At 39.5% G+C, this 16,845-nt stretch overlaps 1 protein-coding gene across 12 annotated transcripts in view; it reads left to right on the plus strand.

Annotated features, from left to right (window-relative positions):
* LOC122559001 (voltage-dependent L-type calcium channel subunit alpha-1D-like) overlaps positions 1 to 16,845 on the plus strand; it is a 617,537-nt gene that overhangs the window by 361,870 nt on the left and 238,822 nt on the right. For all 12 annotated transcript variants that reach the window (XM_043708064.1, XM_043708058.1, XM_043708060.1 and 9 more), the window contains exons 15-19: positions 1,358 to 1,478; positions 4,866 to 4,980; positions 9,637 to 9,727; positions 9,854 to 9,902; positions 12,438 to 12,567. In XM_043708064.1, the coding sequence (XP_043563999.1) occupies positions 1,358 to 1,478; positions 4,866 to 4,980; positions 9,637 to 9,727; positions 9,854 to 9,902; positions 12,438 to 12,567 (506 nt within the window). The remainder of the gene's footprint in view (positions 1 to 1,357; positions 1,479 to 4,865; positions 4,981 to 9,636; positions 9,728 to 9,853; positions 9,903 to 12,437; positions 12,568 to 16,845) is intronic.

Below are 16,845 nucleotides of genomic sequence, written 5' to 3' on the forward strand. Positions count from 1 at the left end.
TCATCTACATATCTGACCCAGAGTTTGGGTTGCATTTGCGGTAAGACTGTTTTTTCTAATCTTTGCATTACCGCTTCTGCTATGAGTCCAGAGATGGGTGAGCCCATGGGTGTGCCATTGATTTGTTCATATATTTGGTTGTTGAATGTGAAGTGTGTTGTGAGGCACAGATCCAGTAGTTTGAGTATGCAGTCTTTGTTGATAGGTTTACCGTCCTGTTGTCTGTTCTGTATGTCCAGCAGGTTGGCTATTGTTTCTCTGGCTAGGGTTTTGTTGATAGAGGTGAACAGTGCCGTTACATCAAATGAGACCATAGTTTCTTCCTTGTCTATGTGTATATTTCTGATGATGTCCAAGAATTCCTGTGTTGACTGTATAGTGTCTGGATCCGCTGATCTGTTGTAGTTCTTTAGCCAGTTTGTGTGATGGTGTCCTTGGTAGTGATACTATTGGTCTGAGTGGGATGTCTGGTTTGTGCACTCTAGGTAATCCATAGAATCTGGGGGTGTTGTTGCTTTCAGGTTTCATCCTTTGTAGGTCAAACCTGGTTATCTGTCCATTTTTTTGTAGGTTCCTCAGTGTGTTGTTTATCCTATTGGTGAGCTGTGGGGTGGGGTTAAACACTTTCTTTTGGTAAGTGTTGGTATCTGCAAGGAGTTGTTGTGCTTTTTGGATGTACTCTGCTCTGTCTAGGATGACCATCATTCTGCCTTTGTCTGCTGGTAGTATGATTATGTTCTTATTGTTTCTTAGTGATTTTAGTGCTTCCCTCTCCTTGGTGTTGAGGTTATGTGTTTGTCTTTTCCTTGTTATCAGAGGTACGATACTGTGTCTCAATGTTTGTTGTGTCTCTTCTGTCAGTCCATTGTTCCTGAGTGTGCATTCTAGTACTGCTAGGAAGTCTGCTGTCTTGGCGTCCCTGTGGTTGTAGTTGAGTCCCTTGGCTAGTATTGTTCTTTCCGTGTCTGTTATTATAGGACAAGCCAAACAGAGAACAGTCAGGGAATTCCTGGAGGCATGGCACTCATCCACAGATTCAATCAATAAGCACATCGACCTGGACCCAATATACCGACCACTGCAACGGACAGCTGGAACTGACAACCGGAAGCGGCAGATACAAACCACTATAAATGCTGGAGGAAACATCATAGAAGCGCTTCACAGGAGGCTCCCAAGCACTGAGGATGTCACCTAGACAGAGGATGAAACGTCTGCAACACAAATTCCCAGCTTGGCGAACAGAACCACAACAATGAGCACCTGAGCTACAAATCTTCTCGCAAACTTTGAAGTTATATTTAGTGTAACTTGTCTGTATTTAGTTAAGAAAATGTTTCTGGATGCATTCAAACAGATTTTAACTGGTGAAGATTGGAATATGGTGATGTATGATGGAATTATGGCATACGGCGGACCATCCTCTTCAGGGATGATAGTTTGTATATACTTCATCATTCTGTTCATATGTGGTAACTGTATCCTTCTCAGACACTATGACAGATAAAAATAATAGCTTTCAGACTAAAATATAAAGCAGCATATTTTCCTTCAGTCACATTATTATGTACAAGATTAATGTCTGTACAAAATTGATTTTCTGTCTTTGTACTCATTCTGATTTTAATCCACCACCATTCAGAGAGGAGAAAATATTTCCAAACAAAAGTCAAGGGACTTGAAACAGTAACTCTCTTTCACTTTCCAGCGATCATGCCAGACTGGTAGAGTTTCTTCAGGACTTTATTTTAATTTGAAAGTATTACCAATTCTGTTTCCTCTACTTGTTTTTTAAAAAAACAAACACACTAATGTTTCTGCTCCAGAGAAGGCAAAAGAGACCTCTATAATTCTACCCATCCAGCAGAATAGAGCAAATAATTGGTTAAAATGATGACTGGGCTTGTTCTGCTGCACTTTTGACTTGCTACTGTCTACTGGAGTTTAAAAACTGATTTTTTGGCAGTTCAAAGCCTTCTATCCCAATCCAGGTGGCGACTCATTTCTCTTGAAATCTGGCCACCATGATACCATTGAAACACGAGCAGTGATGACAGTGCCGAAGCCACAAATAAAAGCTGGCAATTCGCAGAAAATTACAAGACAACTCCCTCGTAAATTTTGAATATTTTTAAGGTTGTCTTGTGAACTCGGAGATGATCTTTTTGGAGGAGGATCGAAGCAAAGAATTCTGTTTAATGAACTGGCTTTTTGTCATAAACAGTTCCTGACAGTTATTGGATGGTTGAACAACAAATTTATTTTCCACACAGTAGTCTCCAGGAGCTGTTAAAATAATTGCACTGTCCTTAATACATTTCAGAAATCAATTAAAACATTCTGATATTCCCTGATTTGATTTGATTTATTGTTGTCACTGTACCTAAGTACAGTGAGAAGTTTTGATTTGTGAATAATACAGGCAGATCATAGTCACGCATAATTAAGTCCAGTGAAAAGCTTTGTTTGCGAGCAGTACAGGCAATTCATATTAAGCAAAGACATACGAATCATAGGGTGCTTAGACAGAGCGAGGCATACTGCACAGGAGGCGTACAAGAGCATGGCCAACGTTAGATTGAAATTAGGTTCATTCATCAGCGTAATAACAGCAGGCAAGAAGCCGTTTTTGAAACAGTGCGCTCAAGCTTCTTTATCTTCTGCCTGATGGAAGAAGTTGTAAGAGTGCATTACCGGGGTGGGAGGTGTCTTCGATGATGTTGGCAGCCTTTCTGTGGCAATGTGAAGGGTAGATGGAGTCCATGGGTGGCAGGTTGGTTTCCATGATGGTCTGGGCTGTGCACACAACCTTCTGTAGTTTCTTACAATCCTGTAGTTACTGTACTAAACTGCTATGCACTCAGATAGAATGCTTTCTAAGGTGCATCTGTAAAAGTTGGTGAGGGTCCTCATGGACATGCTGAATGTCCTAAGCGTCCTAAGGAAGAATAGGCGTCGTTGTGCTTCCTTGACCATCAGATTTACGTGGGAGGTCCAGTGGAAATTGTTGGTTATCATCACTCCAAAGAATTTGACGTCCTCTACTGTCTCCACCTCCACTCCGTTGATCTAGATAGAGGCGTGTTCTCCTCCTTTTTTCCTGAAGTCAAGGATCAGTTCTTTTGTTTTGCTGACATTGAGAGAGAGAGATATCATTGCACCACGACACCAAGCACTCAGTTGTCTTCCTTTGTTCTGACTCATCATTATTTGATATCTGGCTTAGAATGGTGGGGTTGTCAGCAAACTTGCAGATTGCAGTTGTATGGAATTTGGCTACACAGTCATGGGTGTACAGGAAGTAGGGATGAATATGCATCCTTGCTGTGTGCCAGTGTTGAGGATTATGATGGAGGAAGTGCAGTTGTCTATCTTCACTGATTGCAGTCTGTGGGTCAGGAAGCTGAGGGTCCAGTTGCAGAGGGTTGGGCCATGACCGAGGTCTTGGAGTTTTGAAATTAATCTGGTCGGGATAATGGCGGAGCTGTAGTTGATTCATAGGAGCCTGATATGGGTGTTCTTGTTATCCAGATGTTCCAGCAATGGGTGTCGCACTGAGGAAATGGCATCCATTGTGGACCTGTTTTGCTGGTGGGCAATAGGATTGAGGTAGGTTACATGACTAGAGTTGATGTGGACCGTGGCTCGCCCTTTGAAGCACTTCATGATTGTGGAGGTTAGAGCCATTGGCTGGATCCGTTGAGGCAAGTTACATGCATTTGACTTCAGATTGTAGCAAGGAGAGGTTGGAGATGTCAGCGAATACTTCTGCCAGTTGGTCTGCACACAATCTGACTCCATCAAAGTCATTTGCTTTCCTCTGGTTTACTCTCAAAAAGACTGATTTGATGTCTGATAGAACTGGTGCGTCTGGGGCTTTCAGGTCAGGTGACACCGTGCCACTGGCATCCTGTTTGAACCAAGCATAAAAAGCATTGAGTGCATCTGGCAGCGATGTGTTTTTGTCTGCTATTTTGTTCTGCTTCATTTTGTATCCCGTTTTGTTGTGTAAGCCTCACCACAGGTGATGGTGTCCATGGATTAGTTTGGGCCTCTAACTTAGTCTGCTACTGTCTCCTGGCATTTGTAATGACTTAGCAGAGGTCATGCATGTAATTCTTCAATAATGCAATTATTGTATTCTTGTGCAACCCCGCATTATAGAAAAAATGTACTTTAGAAACTCTGTCCCCCATTCGTCAATCGCGTTACAGCAAATTTGCATTAATGAAATGCGCTTTGTGGCAGAACGACCAGTATCTGGATTTCCAAAGACTTCTCTTAAGCCCACAAAGAAACCTTGTGCCCTCCCTGTGCCAGGCATCCATATTCCTTCCCTGTTCATGATTGCTTCTCAAACCTAACTCACAACTTTACTTGTTATTAGGATCCATTCCTTTTGTGTCCTATGGTGAGTTTCTGCTCCAGCTCCTCAGCCTTCTTGCTATTCTTGTTTTGTTCTATGTTGGGAGATATAATGGTGTCCAGATTTAAAATATCCACCTCTTCTGTGGATTTTATTGTCTGCTCTGGTGCCTCGAAATTGCACAACAATCCCAAGTTAAATTGAAGTTGAGATTTCTTCTCTTTTTCTTTAAGAAACCACTGCAATTATACAATTATTTGCAATTCCTAATAAATTTCACATTTGAACATCTCTTATTTGATTTTGTAGGTTGTGTCAGTTGCAAGTTAATATCTGTGGCACTTAAGTTGTCAAATGGCATGTAGTCCTCTTAAAATTAAAGCTGAACAAAGAATTGCTCTTACTGGATCACTAAACTGTGATTATCTTTAACTAAAACAAATAATTTAAATGAAGCATGCAGTACTTACTAACATTTTCCTTAAGTTATCTTCTTTAGACATCTTGCTGAATGTCTTTTTGGCCATTGCTGTTGATAATTTAGCTGATGCTGAAAGCTTAAATACCGTGCAAAAAGAAACTGAGGAAGAAAAAGAAAGGAAAAGAAATGCCAGGTAATTAACTTATTTTACCTATGAAGGTTCATATGAAGTTTGAAGAAGCTATATCTGTAACAATTCTACGGTCACAGCCCAGTGCATATTACTGCAGATTTTGAAGTTGTATGTTGTGATAAAGATCTATATATATTATCATTTGGGAATTTGGATTTTAAAATCTGTGCTGGTGACTTACCTTTTTGTAAAAGATTAGATTAGATTAGATTACAGTGTGGAAACAGGCCCTTCGGCCCAACAAGTCCACACCGACCCGCCGAAGCGAAACCCACCCATACCCCTACATTTACCCCTTACCTAACACTATGGGCAATTTAGCATGGCCAATTCACCTGACCTGCACATCTTTGGACTGTGGGAGGAAACCGGAGCACCCGGAGGAAACCCACGCAGACACTGGGAGAACGTGCAAACTCCACACAGTCAGTGGCCTGAGGCGGGAATTGAACCCGGGTCTCTGGCGCTGTGAGGCAGCAGTGCTAACCACTGTGCCACCGTGCCGCCCATAAAGAGTAGAGAAGAATTTGAAACCGTGAACAAAAAGTATATTTTCAAAATAAACATATGATTTCAGTTAATTCGCTCAGTCAGATATCTGGACTGTTAATGTTTGTAATATTAAGTTTTAATCCTCAGTTAAGTGGTGGTGAAAGACCAGAATCAGGTTTCTGTTCAGAAGAAAAGTTCCAGATCAGAAGGATAGGTTAATTTGTAATAATCCTCAAACTGAAAGTGTTTAGTTCTTTGAAATCTCCAAGTTGTCCAAACTTTGTAGAAGCGTCTATGTTATGGGAACTGAAAAGCCTTATTCCCTTATTCAGGTCATTAATGTAGATTGTAAATAGCTAGGGCTCAAGAAGCGAACCCTATGGCACCCCACTAGCTACTTCTTCCCATCCAGAAAAAAAACATTTATCCTGACTTTGTCTTCTGTCTATCAGCCAGTTACCTATCCAAACAAGTAAATTACTCCCAATCTCAAATGATCCAATCTTGTGAATTAACCTTTAGTGTGGCACCTTCTCAAACGCCTTCCGGAAGTCCAGATATTAGGTTAGATTCTCTACAGTGTGGAAACAGGCCCTTTGGCCTAACAAGTCCACACCGCCTCTCCAAAGAGAAACCCACCCAAACCCATTCCCCTACATTACATTTACCCCTGACTAACGCACCTAACACTGTGGGCAATTTAGCATGACCAATTCACCTGGCCTGCACATTTTTGGACTGTGGGAGGAAACTGAAGTACCAGAGGAAACCCACGCAGACACAGGGAAAATGTGCAAACTCCACACACAGGCAGGAATCGAACCCAGGACTCTGGTGTTTTGAGGCAGTAGTGGTAACCACTGAGCCACTGTGCCACCCTATTATTACATCTACAGGATCCCCATTGTCTACTTTGCTTGTTCCATCTTTGAAGAACTCTCAAAAATTAGTCAAACATGATTTGCCCTTCATAAAATCATGTTGACTCTGATGGATAGCATTTTGATTTTCCAAATGTCCTGATATTGCTTCCTTGATAATTGATTCTAATACTTTCCCAACAACAGATGTTAAACTAACTAGTCTATAATTTCCCATATATTGCCCCTCTCCTGTTTTGAATAAGGGCATAACATTAGCATGTTGCAGCTGTATAAGTCTTTGGTTGGGCCACTTTTGGAACATTGTATTCAATTCTGATTTCCCTGCTATCACACCCTAGTCCATTCCTCAACCACGAACACCAACCCCCATCCTATGGCACCTACGCATGTAACTGTAGAAGGTGCAATGCCGGTCTCTTCACCTCCTCCACGCTCACCATCCAAGGACCTAAGCAGTCTTTCAAGGTGAAACAGTATTTCACATGTACCTACTCCAATCTGTGTATTGTATTCAATGCACCCAATGTGGCCTGCTGTACATTGGAGAAACCAAATGCAGACTGGTTGACCGCTTTGCAGAACACCTCTGGTGCACAAACATGACTTTGACCTTCCTGTAACTGATCATTTTAAGACAGCGTCCTGCTCACATGCCCAATTATCTGTCCTTGGCATGCTGCACTGCTCCAGTGAATCATGTCACAAACTGGAGGAACAACATCTCGTGTTCAGACAAGTCCCTTTACAACCTTCTGGGCTTAATATTGAGTTCACCACCTTCAGATTGTCAAACCACTTCCATTCCTTCCCTTTCTTTTAGCTTTTCTTGTTACATTCTCTGTCACCATGTCCTCTCTCCCCTCCCCAATAGCAGTGGGACTATCAGGTGTTTAGACACACCATTGTTCTGCCATTCTCACATTCCGATCATTAAATCTGAACTATCAACATCCTTTCTCTCCAGCACTCTCAGACCGCTGACCCCCAACCCCCCCCCCATTACCATTGCATAGGTGCAGCCCCCGCCACACTTCACTTCAGCTCTGAGGAGTCACCTAGACTCAAAACGTTTGTTTGCTATCTCTCCATGGATGCTGCCTGACCCACTGTGATCTCCAGCACTTTTTGTTTTCAAGGTCTGGGGAGGGAGGGGGCGGGGGGTAGACGGTAGGGGGTATGGGCCAAATGCTGGCAAATGAGACTAGATGTATTTAGGATATCTTGTCGGAATGGATGAGTTGGACCGAAGGTTTCATTTCCATGCTGTACATTCCCATGATTCTATAGAACATGGATTTTTTTTGTTTTCTTTTGATTATTTAAATTTTTTTTGTTGTATGGGTATGTTCTGTGACTAACAACCATGGAAACCAAACTGCAAAAGCAATAAAACTGATCATCTATTAAACCCTCTCTCACTCTGGGTTCTGACTTGATCTGTGTTACTATCAGCTGTGATCATCATAATGTAAGGACTATGTTTTTGAAACAAATCATAAGAAAATACATTAAGTGCTGTTGTATTTTGTGGGCGGCACGGTGGCACAGTGGTTAGCACTGCTGCCTCGCAGCGCCAGAGACCCGGGTTCAATTCCCGACTCAGGCGACTGACTGTGTGGAGTTTGCACGTTCTCCCCGTGTCTGTGTGGGTTTCCTCCGGGTGCTCCGGTTTCCTCCCACAGTCCAAAGATGTGTAGGTCAGGTGAATTGGCCATGCTAAATTGCCCGTAGTGTTAGGTATAGGGGTAAACGTAGGGGTCTGGGTGGGTTGCGCTTCGGCGGGTCGGTGTGGACTTGTTGGGCCGAAGGGCCTGTTTCCATACTGTAACGTAATCTAATCTAATCTAAAACATTTGATTTGATTAATTTTTAAAAAATATTGACATTCTGGTACTGCAACTCAGTCAAAATTTCCTGCTCCAGTGATATCTTTATATGGAGGGGATTAAGCTACTTCACACTTTTTAGAACATTTTTGTTTTTTATTCTTTTTGCATAGATTAATGCTTCATATTGTAAGTTTTGGCTGACATAGTGTAGCATTCACAATAAGATTTGTATGGGGTTTTGAGAAGCTAAATCTGTAGTAATTCCATAGTTGCAGCCAAATATATTTGTTGCATGTCTTAAACTTATCAACAATTCAATCAACTTGTCAGTGCAAAATATATGTTACATAATGGATCAAGTGCTTTTTCATTTTTAGTCACTGTTGCTAATTCATAGAGAAGAGGAAAACAACACAATGTCTAATACACCGGTCACACTTTTACATTAAGTGCTGTTGTATTGGCAATTAGTACCTGAAAGGCTTAACTGACATCACAAGGTACATTTCAGGATAGAAAGGGCAGATCCCAGCAGGGGCTAATCAGAGATTTGTGTACCCCAGTTGTTCTGCATACATTTAGCAATGAATGTATCGCATTTCAATGGTTACTCTTGGAATTAATAGCTTGTAGCTGAAGTAGTAGTGTATAATTGATCTTAACTTGAGCCCAGTTGTCTCACAAGAGTATGTATCCCAAATGTAACATAGCTAGCTACTGAGCAATATGTAATTAACCTATTTACTGTTAATCACAATTGAGCCTATCTATTGCCAAAGTATCTGTGTTGACAATCTTTCCCCAGCAAAATCAATATCATAGACAGATATCAGCCAGGAGAGTTGGTGGCAAAATAGCCACTCAAGGTATCCTAGGTGTTTCCAACAGGAACCAACATATATAAACAGTGTGGCCACGCAGAATTCAAACTTAAGAAGAATAATGACTTTGGAGAGTAGGTGTTATTCTGAAAAATGACAAAAAAGAACTTGAGCAAATGTCATTTAAGTTAAGTTTTTCTTCACTTTAGTAGCTTGGATGAATCCAAATATTTTCTAATATTTGAGAAAAATAAGAGCATACTCATAGAAGTCACTCTATGTCAGGCATGAATATTGGGTAAAGTTCTAATCTATGTTTCCTTTGCCAAACTTTCAGGAGTGTTCAAGAATCATACTATGGCAAGGACTGTGCACTTACCTTGCTTTTCTCATAGAACTAATTTCTGCCACTTTGAAAGGTTGCACTTTGTTGACATTTGGATCCAAGGTTTTCCAGCTTAAAATATAATAATATGACCTTTCCTGTGTTCTTATACTCAAGTCCCTACCACAAATGTACACAATTATTTCAGCTCTTAAGAGATTAAATTATGCTCATTCATGCTAAGCATATCAGTAGTGTACATTGCACAGATGGTAAAATGTATCATCAATGTATCTTATTTTTAGAACTGCCAATTCAGAACAAAGAATGGATGGAAAATATGAACTTGATGGAATAGGTGAAAACAATGACAGGAAAATGCTTACTGGCACTCAGGTAAAATTTTTTTAAACTGAAATTGAAAACTGCATACTTTTAAATGATACAATGCCATCTTTGATTATGACTATAAATATTTTGAAATCATTAATTTATGATTACCATGTTCTTAATGCTTCAAAGATTTCAATTGATGAAGATAAGGATCCTTATCCACCCAGTGATGTGCCAGGTATGAAAAACTAAGATTTATTTCTGTTAAGAAACTCCTATCTATGGAATAATTAAGATCTGATTTTCTTAATATTACCTCTGATCACATAGGCGTGCTGCACCACAGTGTAATGGTAAACAGAATTATACTTGGAACTTTCCTTATACTGACTTCTAAACCCCAAACTGACCTTTGATAAAAATAAAAAAAAATGGAGGTAATATTCACCAAGGATATAGTCATGTACCTCCTCACAGTAAGAAAGAAAGAAACTTTGAGTTTATTCAGCACTTTTCCGTATTTCACAGCCAAACAATTGTTTTTAAAGTACAGTTATGCTATTTTGTGGGCAAAATGCACTTTGCATACATTGGGGTCCCACAGATTTCAGTAAGTTAATTGTACAATACTATTAGCAAAGGCCTGGCACAGTGTTGCTCAAGCCTTCACGAAGTTCAGCAAAATAAAGGACTTCCCTGGATTTTGGTTGTTCAGTTTTTGAGCATATCCAAACCTGAGTAGTGCTAAAAGAATTGAGAGATATGAGGCTAGAGAAGAAAAATGTATTGAAATGGAAGACAAATCCTGGTCTTATAAGATGGCTATACAGGCTAAAGGGGTAGTATGACTAACTACATTGCCAATTTCTAATGTTGCCATTGTTACGTACGCTGAATTTGATGACATTGATGTAAACTTCATTGGATTAATATTTATGTCAAAATTGTTAATATAGTAGGTTTCATCCTTTCATGACTGTTGCCAACTGAATTTTATTTCACTGTAGACTATTTGACTGGAGAACAACACAACTAAGCTTACATTTATTCTCAACTCACATCAATAAACATATATTTTCAAGAGCAGTTGGCTGGATGGCTGGGTTGCAATGCAGAGTGACGCTAAAGTGTGGGTCAATTCCAGCTGAGGTTACCGTGAAAGATTGTCCTTCTCTGTCTCTTCCCTCACCTGGGGTGTAATGACCCTCCGGTTAAACCATCACTAGTTATCTCTTTCCAATGAGAGAGCAGCGCTATGGTCTGGCAAGACTATGTGACTTTATTTTTATTTTCTAGAACAACGACAGTTACGGATTTAGTCCCAATATCAAAGGAATTGGGTCTAATTGTAGCCCCCCCTACTCTCATGTTGGCTGAGGTCTACAGCTTTAATATAAACTGAAAGGTTGATTTAAACCTGGAATTGGTTCTGGGCAGGTGGCTGAAGAGCAAATGCAGAATGCTTGAATTTCACAAATGTGGATATAGTGGCTGCATGACTTTAAGTCTGGAGTGCCTGGATATGAGAAAAGAAAGCCATTGCTTCAAATTCTGGTGCTCAGTTAATTTGAGAGCTAGTTTCTGCAGAAGTGATGATGTGTTAGTAGGCTCTGCTAGATAATTGGTGACCTTGTAGCAGCTGCCCATATATGTTGAAAGATTCAGATGATGTCTCCTGCAAATATGTGGAAGAAGGTTTGAGACAAAAAATTCAGGGTAATGATATCTTTCACTGACAATGGATAAGTTTATTTATCTGGGTTTAGTGGGCTCATGGGTTACCTCATCACTTCTGGAGCAAGTTAGAAACAAGGAATGCCATAGCAATTGACTCACCTTTGAACACTCTAAAACCCTCTACTCCAATTACAAGTCAGGATTATATTAGAATATTTTCAAATTGCTTGGATAGATAACTGTTTAATCAACACTCAAATGTTCTTCATCACTATCTAGGATAAGCATCCACTTGATTGACATTGTGTATACAGATTTAAGCAAGCACTATTTCCAACATTCAAGAAACATAGGCTACAGTGTACTAACTACAGGATGCCTTCTTTCTGTGTGTGAGGTCAGCTTTTGGATTTCCTGATGTTGTGTTTGCCCAGAGATTGTGAGCTGCAGCTGGGTATACATTATTGATGTGCAAGTTGCCAGATATACATAAGCAAGGCTCAACCTTCTAAATACACTGGGCCTTCCCCTGTATGTACGAGATGGCTGATCCATGCATACTGTTTGGAGGTTACAACTCCATCTAATAGAGATCTTATGGATATCTTTGATTTTATGTAAGACAGAAGGGAATTTTGATGTTATTTGAATCCTGCTTTATCGTGTATTTTAGATTTTCTTTGTCATTTTTAATGGCCCCATGATTTCAACATTAGGTGGTGATTTGTTCAGTAAGTTTTCATTCATAACATGATGGCAGTTTTGATCTACATTGTGTATTTTTCAAACAATGGGGGTGATAATTTGCCTAATTTAAACAGAAGCACAATAAAAAGTATAATTTTGTTCTTTTTTACAAGAGAAAATGGAATCATAAATTGAAAAATAACATTCTATCAAATATTAATAATCACAGTTAAATTTTCATTTGTTCTTTAAATATTGGTTTTGCAAATGGTTTCTCAGAAAGATGAAAGTATGATTATTTGTAAAATGAAGAGTTTTTCAAAGCAATACTTTAATGAAGAGTCGCTTTATTTATTCCTATAAGAATGGATGAATGCTTGACAGTTTTTGTTTGTTCATTTGTATGAAGATGATGATGATGATGAGCCAGAAATACCAGTTGGACCTCGACCTCAAAGATTGGCAGACTTAAACTTGAAGGAAAAAATTGTGCCTATTCCAGAAGGGAGTGCTTTCTTCATATTTAGTAATACTAATCCGTACGTATGGCATTCTATATTTTTATTCAAGCTTAAATGTTATACTAAGTAATTGACTAATGTTTGATACAAAATACAAATTAATTTGTTGAGATTATCAAAATATGATTTTAGGAGATTAATCTTTTGTAATGTAAGTTAACGTAACTACTATAATTCCATTACATTGTACAATGTCACTAAATTCATTGATTTTCTCGTGTCAGTTTTAAAAAGAAAAATAATGACAAAGTTTAACAAGAAGTAAGAATCTTTCTTAGAACTCATGGAGAGAAAAGCTCTGTGAAACATGAGATAACTGACACTTAACCAATTTCTGGTAAAATTCAGCCCAATGATTCGGGAACATTTTTTGTATTGGACGTTTTATTTTCAGGCAACTTGTACCAGTTATTCTGTCCATCTGGCCTCATGCTTCTACTTCAGATTTTACTGCTGAGGGACTCCATAGCCATTGGTTGGCATCCATATTTGGCTTAGCTGAAATCAGAAACTAAGCAAGGGAGGAAATAAATCTCTCTCTACGTTATGGCACAGAGCCATACTCTTTGTACCATTTGCACTGAATTTATCAATTTCAAAGGAGTGACATAGTGGCTCAGTAGTTCACACTGCTGCCTCACAGTGCCAGGACCTGGGTTCCATTCCACGTGGCATAAGGTGATTGTGCAAACTCCACACAGACATTCTCTCCATGTCTACATGGGTTTCCTCCAGATGCTCCAGTTTCCTCCCACAAACCAAAGATATGCAGGTTAGGTGGATTGACCATTCTAAATTGCGCATAGTTAGGTGGTTTAGTCACGGGAAATGCAAGGTGATGGGGTGGAATACTTTTCAGAGGGTCGGTGTGAACGCCATGGGCTGAATGGCCTGCTTCCACACAATAAGGATTTTATGAAATTCTAGTAGCTTTTCATAAAATTTGGTTCATTTGTCATTAGCCATTAATCTGCACAAACTACCTTACAATAGATCTAAAGAGCTCAGAAAATTAAGCGTAAAGCTAAATAAAATTCTACTGCTGCATATTCGAATAGACAAAGGGGAAGAAATTCAAGTTTATCACTTATTTTCCTAGCACAAAATCCATGTAAATTCTTATGATTACTTGCACTGCTATTAAATTACGATAGACACATGAGTTTTAATCATTCAGATAATCCATCTGAAAGAGCAGAGAAAAGGCCCAATAAATACATATATAAATCAGAATACCTTGTCTGCTAAAGAACAGTCTTATAAAACAATATATGTCCTGCTGTATTTATTCATTTTAAAAACTACCCACAATTCCTTGGCAATTACAGCCAGGAAGAAGATGGTTTCATTGCTATTGCAAGAGATTCTCAGCTTCTTCCAGGTAAGTCTCTAGTTAGTTGTTTTACATTACTGTAGATTGTTTTGTGTTTATTTTCAATTTTGTTGGCCGCTCACATTGGTGTGGATGTGGTTTTTTGATTTACAGGGCAGTCACCTCTCAGGTACTTGTGCACAAGTTTATGCTGACAACATGGTGTGCTGTTTAGTTTACCATTGTCGCTGAAAGATGAGAGAGAAAAGAGAAGTAGGTCAGACCATGCAGAACTGCAGCTTCTTTGAAAAGAAGATGAAGCAGATTGGATCTGAGTTGTTAGATCATATAAATGTACAAAAACAGAACATCTTCCTTCCAGATAATTGAGGAAACTGCAGCCCAACCCCAGACACAGACTTCAGACTGCCTGTGATTCTGAGTTTAGCCCTGAATTTCTATTCCTCAAACTCATATCTGTTGAAACATATGAAATAACAATAACAGCCTATTCACAAGATATTGCTCATCAGTATTGTGTTCTTCACAAGCCAAACAAATTCATTGCATTTTCCATAGAGGCAGTAAAATAGGAAGACAGATCTCCAGCTTTTGCTAGGATCTTAGGATTCACCTAGGTGCTGACATATCAAGACTCTACAGTATACAATACCGAGGAGGATTTTCACAAACATAGTGTTCAAGTGTTCAGCTGGCCTACAATTTGTCAGTGTATGTCTGGTTTCCTGGCAGTTGTCATGATGCCTTTATATTGTGCCAGTTTGAAATTCCCATTTCTCCTCTTCAAAAGACATGATTTGGCTGTTGGAGGGTAAGAATATCACCTGAACATATGGCTTATGACACCTACTGATGACATACGCAGAGGGCTGCTCAATTAGAAGCACATCTCAATCACAGCTTTGATTAATTAAACAATTAACATCTTGAAACAGATGTTCAGCCAACTAACTAGGTACCGTGCTATATAGTTCTCAGTAACTTTCCAGATTCTCTCTGCAATTCTGCATGCTCCATAACTTTTTGAAACAAAGGGACCAACTCTTGGAGCTATCTGGAAAGATGTATCGGTGCTGGACAGAAAGAACAGCAGGGGATTCAGGAACAACCATTTTTAGCAATTGCTGTAGCTATACGTCAGAAAATCATTGAAAAGCACTTTGATTGAATTGTCTCTGTCCTCTGCATGAGCAATTCTCCAAACGACTTCCCTCATCTTCAATAACAACTCAGGTGTCGCTATCACTTTACTAGATATAATCATACAAACAAACAATTCATAGAACTGTGTACTGTTACAAGACAGGATAAACCATCCTGCTTAATATAAACCAGCAACACAGAAAAGATTTATCCCGTGCAGTAATCCGTGAAACTTTGAGAGGCCAAGAACTATTTAAAGTAAAAGTTAACAACTTTATTTCAAGTAGAACAGGGAATCATTAACTAAAAACTATTTACAACTCCTTCCTCTAACCTATCTTTTACTTTCCCTTCTATAATACTAGGCTGCTAAAACTCCCGATTAAGATTTACCAAAATTCAGCTTTTCAAAACCAGCAAGATGTCGAATCTTCTCGTTATGTCTTTCTCTGTCGTCTTTTCTTCTCCCTAGCGACTTCTGCTTCACAGGTTACCGATCGAGAACGGTACCTTTAAGAGAACTATTCTCCAGGCAGTCTGCAGATGCTGGTGGCTTTACAGTTCTCCTCTCAACTGTTCAATTTTCCCCCAAAGCATCGGATTGTATCATTGGCTTTTAAGATTGTCAGTATACTAAGTTCAAACTTGATTGAAGTTTGGTTTTTTTTTTGGAGTATAATTTAAACTGATTGGCCTGATTCATATTTGTTTTGTTGTCTCCAGGCAAACAGCTAATCGAGTTGTTCGACCAAATGTCACATTATATTTTGTTCAGAAAACTTGGTGTTGTGTCAGGTAGTTCTGCTAGCTTTTAACACTCTCAAAGGTACAATTCACCCACATTTTCATAACAGTACTAAGAGGATGCTCCAACTAATTTGTTTTAAATTTCAAACCAAAATAATTCTAAACCTAAAGATAACCCTAGTCCCTGGATGCATCTAAGAATTTATTTGAGTATATTGGCATCGACTAACTGCTAAGAAGGCAATCTAGTTTGCAATTGAACAGTTCAATTTCATGATAATGTAGTAGATAAGAGTGCTGATTCTATCTCCTTTATCCAGTAGTATTTAGACTGATAACCTCTGTGGTCCAGCACCTGCAGTACTTCCAGTTTAAGATATCCCTCTGTCTCATTCCCTACCTTGCAATTTTCAAATTTAATTTAGAAAGTCAGTGTTTAGTAACAGGTTGTTTATTGTTGCAAGTAGTTACAGAAGGAATAATTGCCAGTGGGGTTTACTGCTGGTTTCCTAGTTTCCAGACCATGTTTCCTAGATAGCATCTTGGTTAAATCCCCTCCTCCTTGTCACACTCAGAACTCCACTGGAGTGCTTATAGTCTGAAGTGTCCCCTCGAAGTTGTCTTTCTTTAACACCAAACCTTTATCCTTGTCAAATATTCAATAGCTGAGGTGAGCAGGCAGAAATGTGTGTGCTTTGGTCTTAGTGTGAGAAGATCATAGGATCTCTCCAGTGAGGAATGGGGCCATTTGGCCCATTGAATCTGCACTGACTCTCTGAAGAATAGCCCACTTAGACTATGCCCCTATCTTGCTTTGTAACCCTGCATTTACTGTGACTAATACACCTAGCCTACTCATCCCTGGACGCTACAATTTAGCATGGCCAATCCGTTAAACCTGCATATCTTTGGACTGTGCGTGGAAGGCAGAGCACCTGGCAGAAATCCATGCAGACACAGAGAGAATGTGCAAACTTGTCAAGGTTTCCAAATGCTGGAATTGAACCCAGGTTTATGGTGCTGTGAGGCAGCAGTGCTAGCCACTGTGCCGCCGACCATAGGCCAGGAGCCTG

Source organism: Chiloscyllium plagiosum, chromosome 18 (genome assembly GCF_004010195.1).
Source record: "Chiloscyllium plagiosum isolate BGI_BamShark_2017 chromosome 18, ASM401019v2, whole genome shotgun sequence".
Taxonomy (NCBI): Eukaryota; Metazoa; Chordata; class Chondrichthyes; order Orectolobiformes; family Hemiscylliidae; genus Chiloscyllium; species Chiloscyllium plagiosum.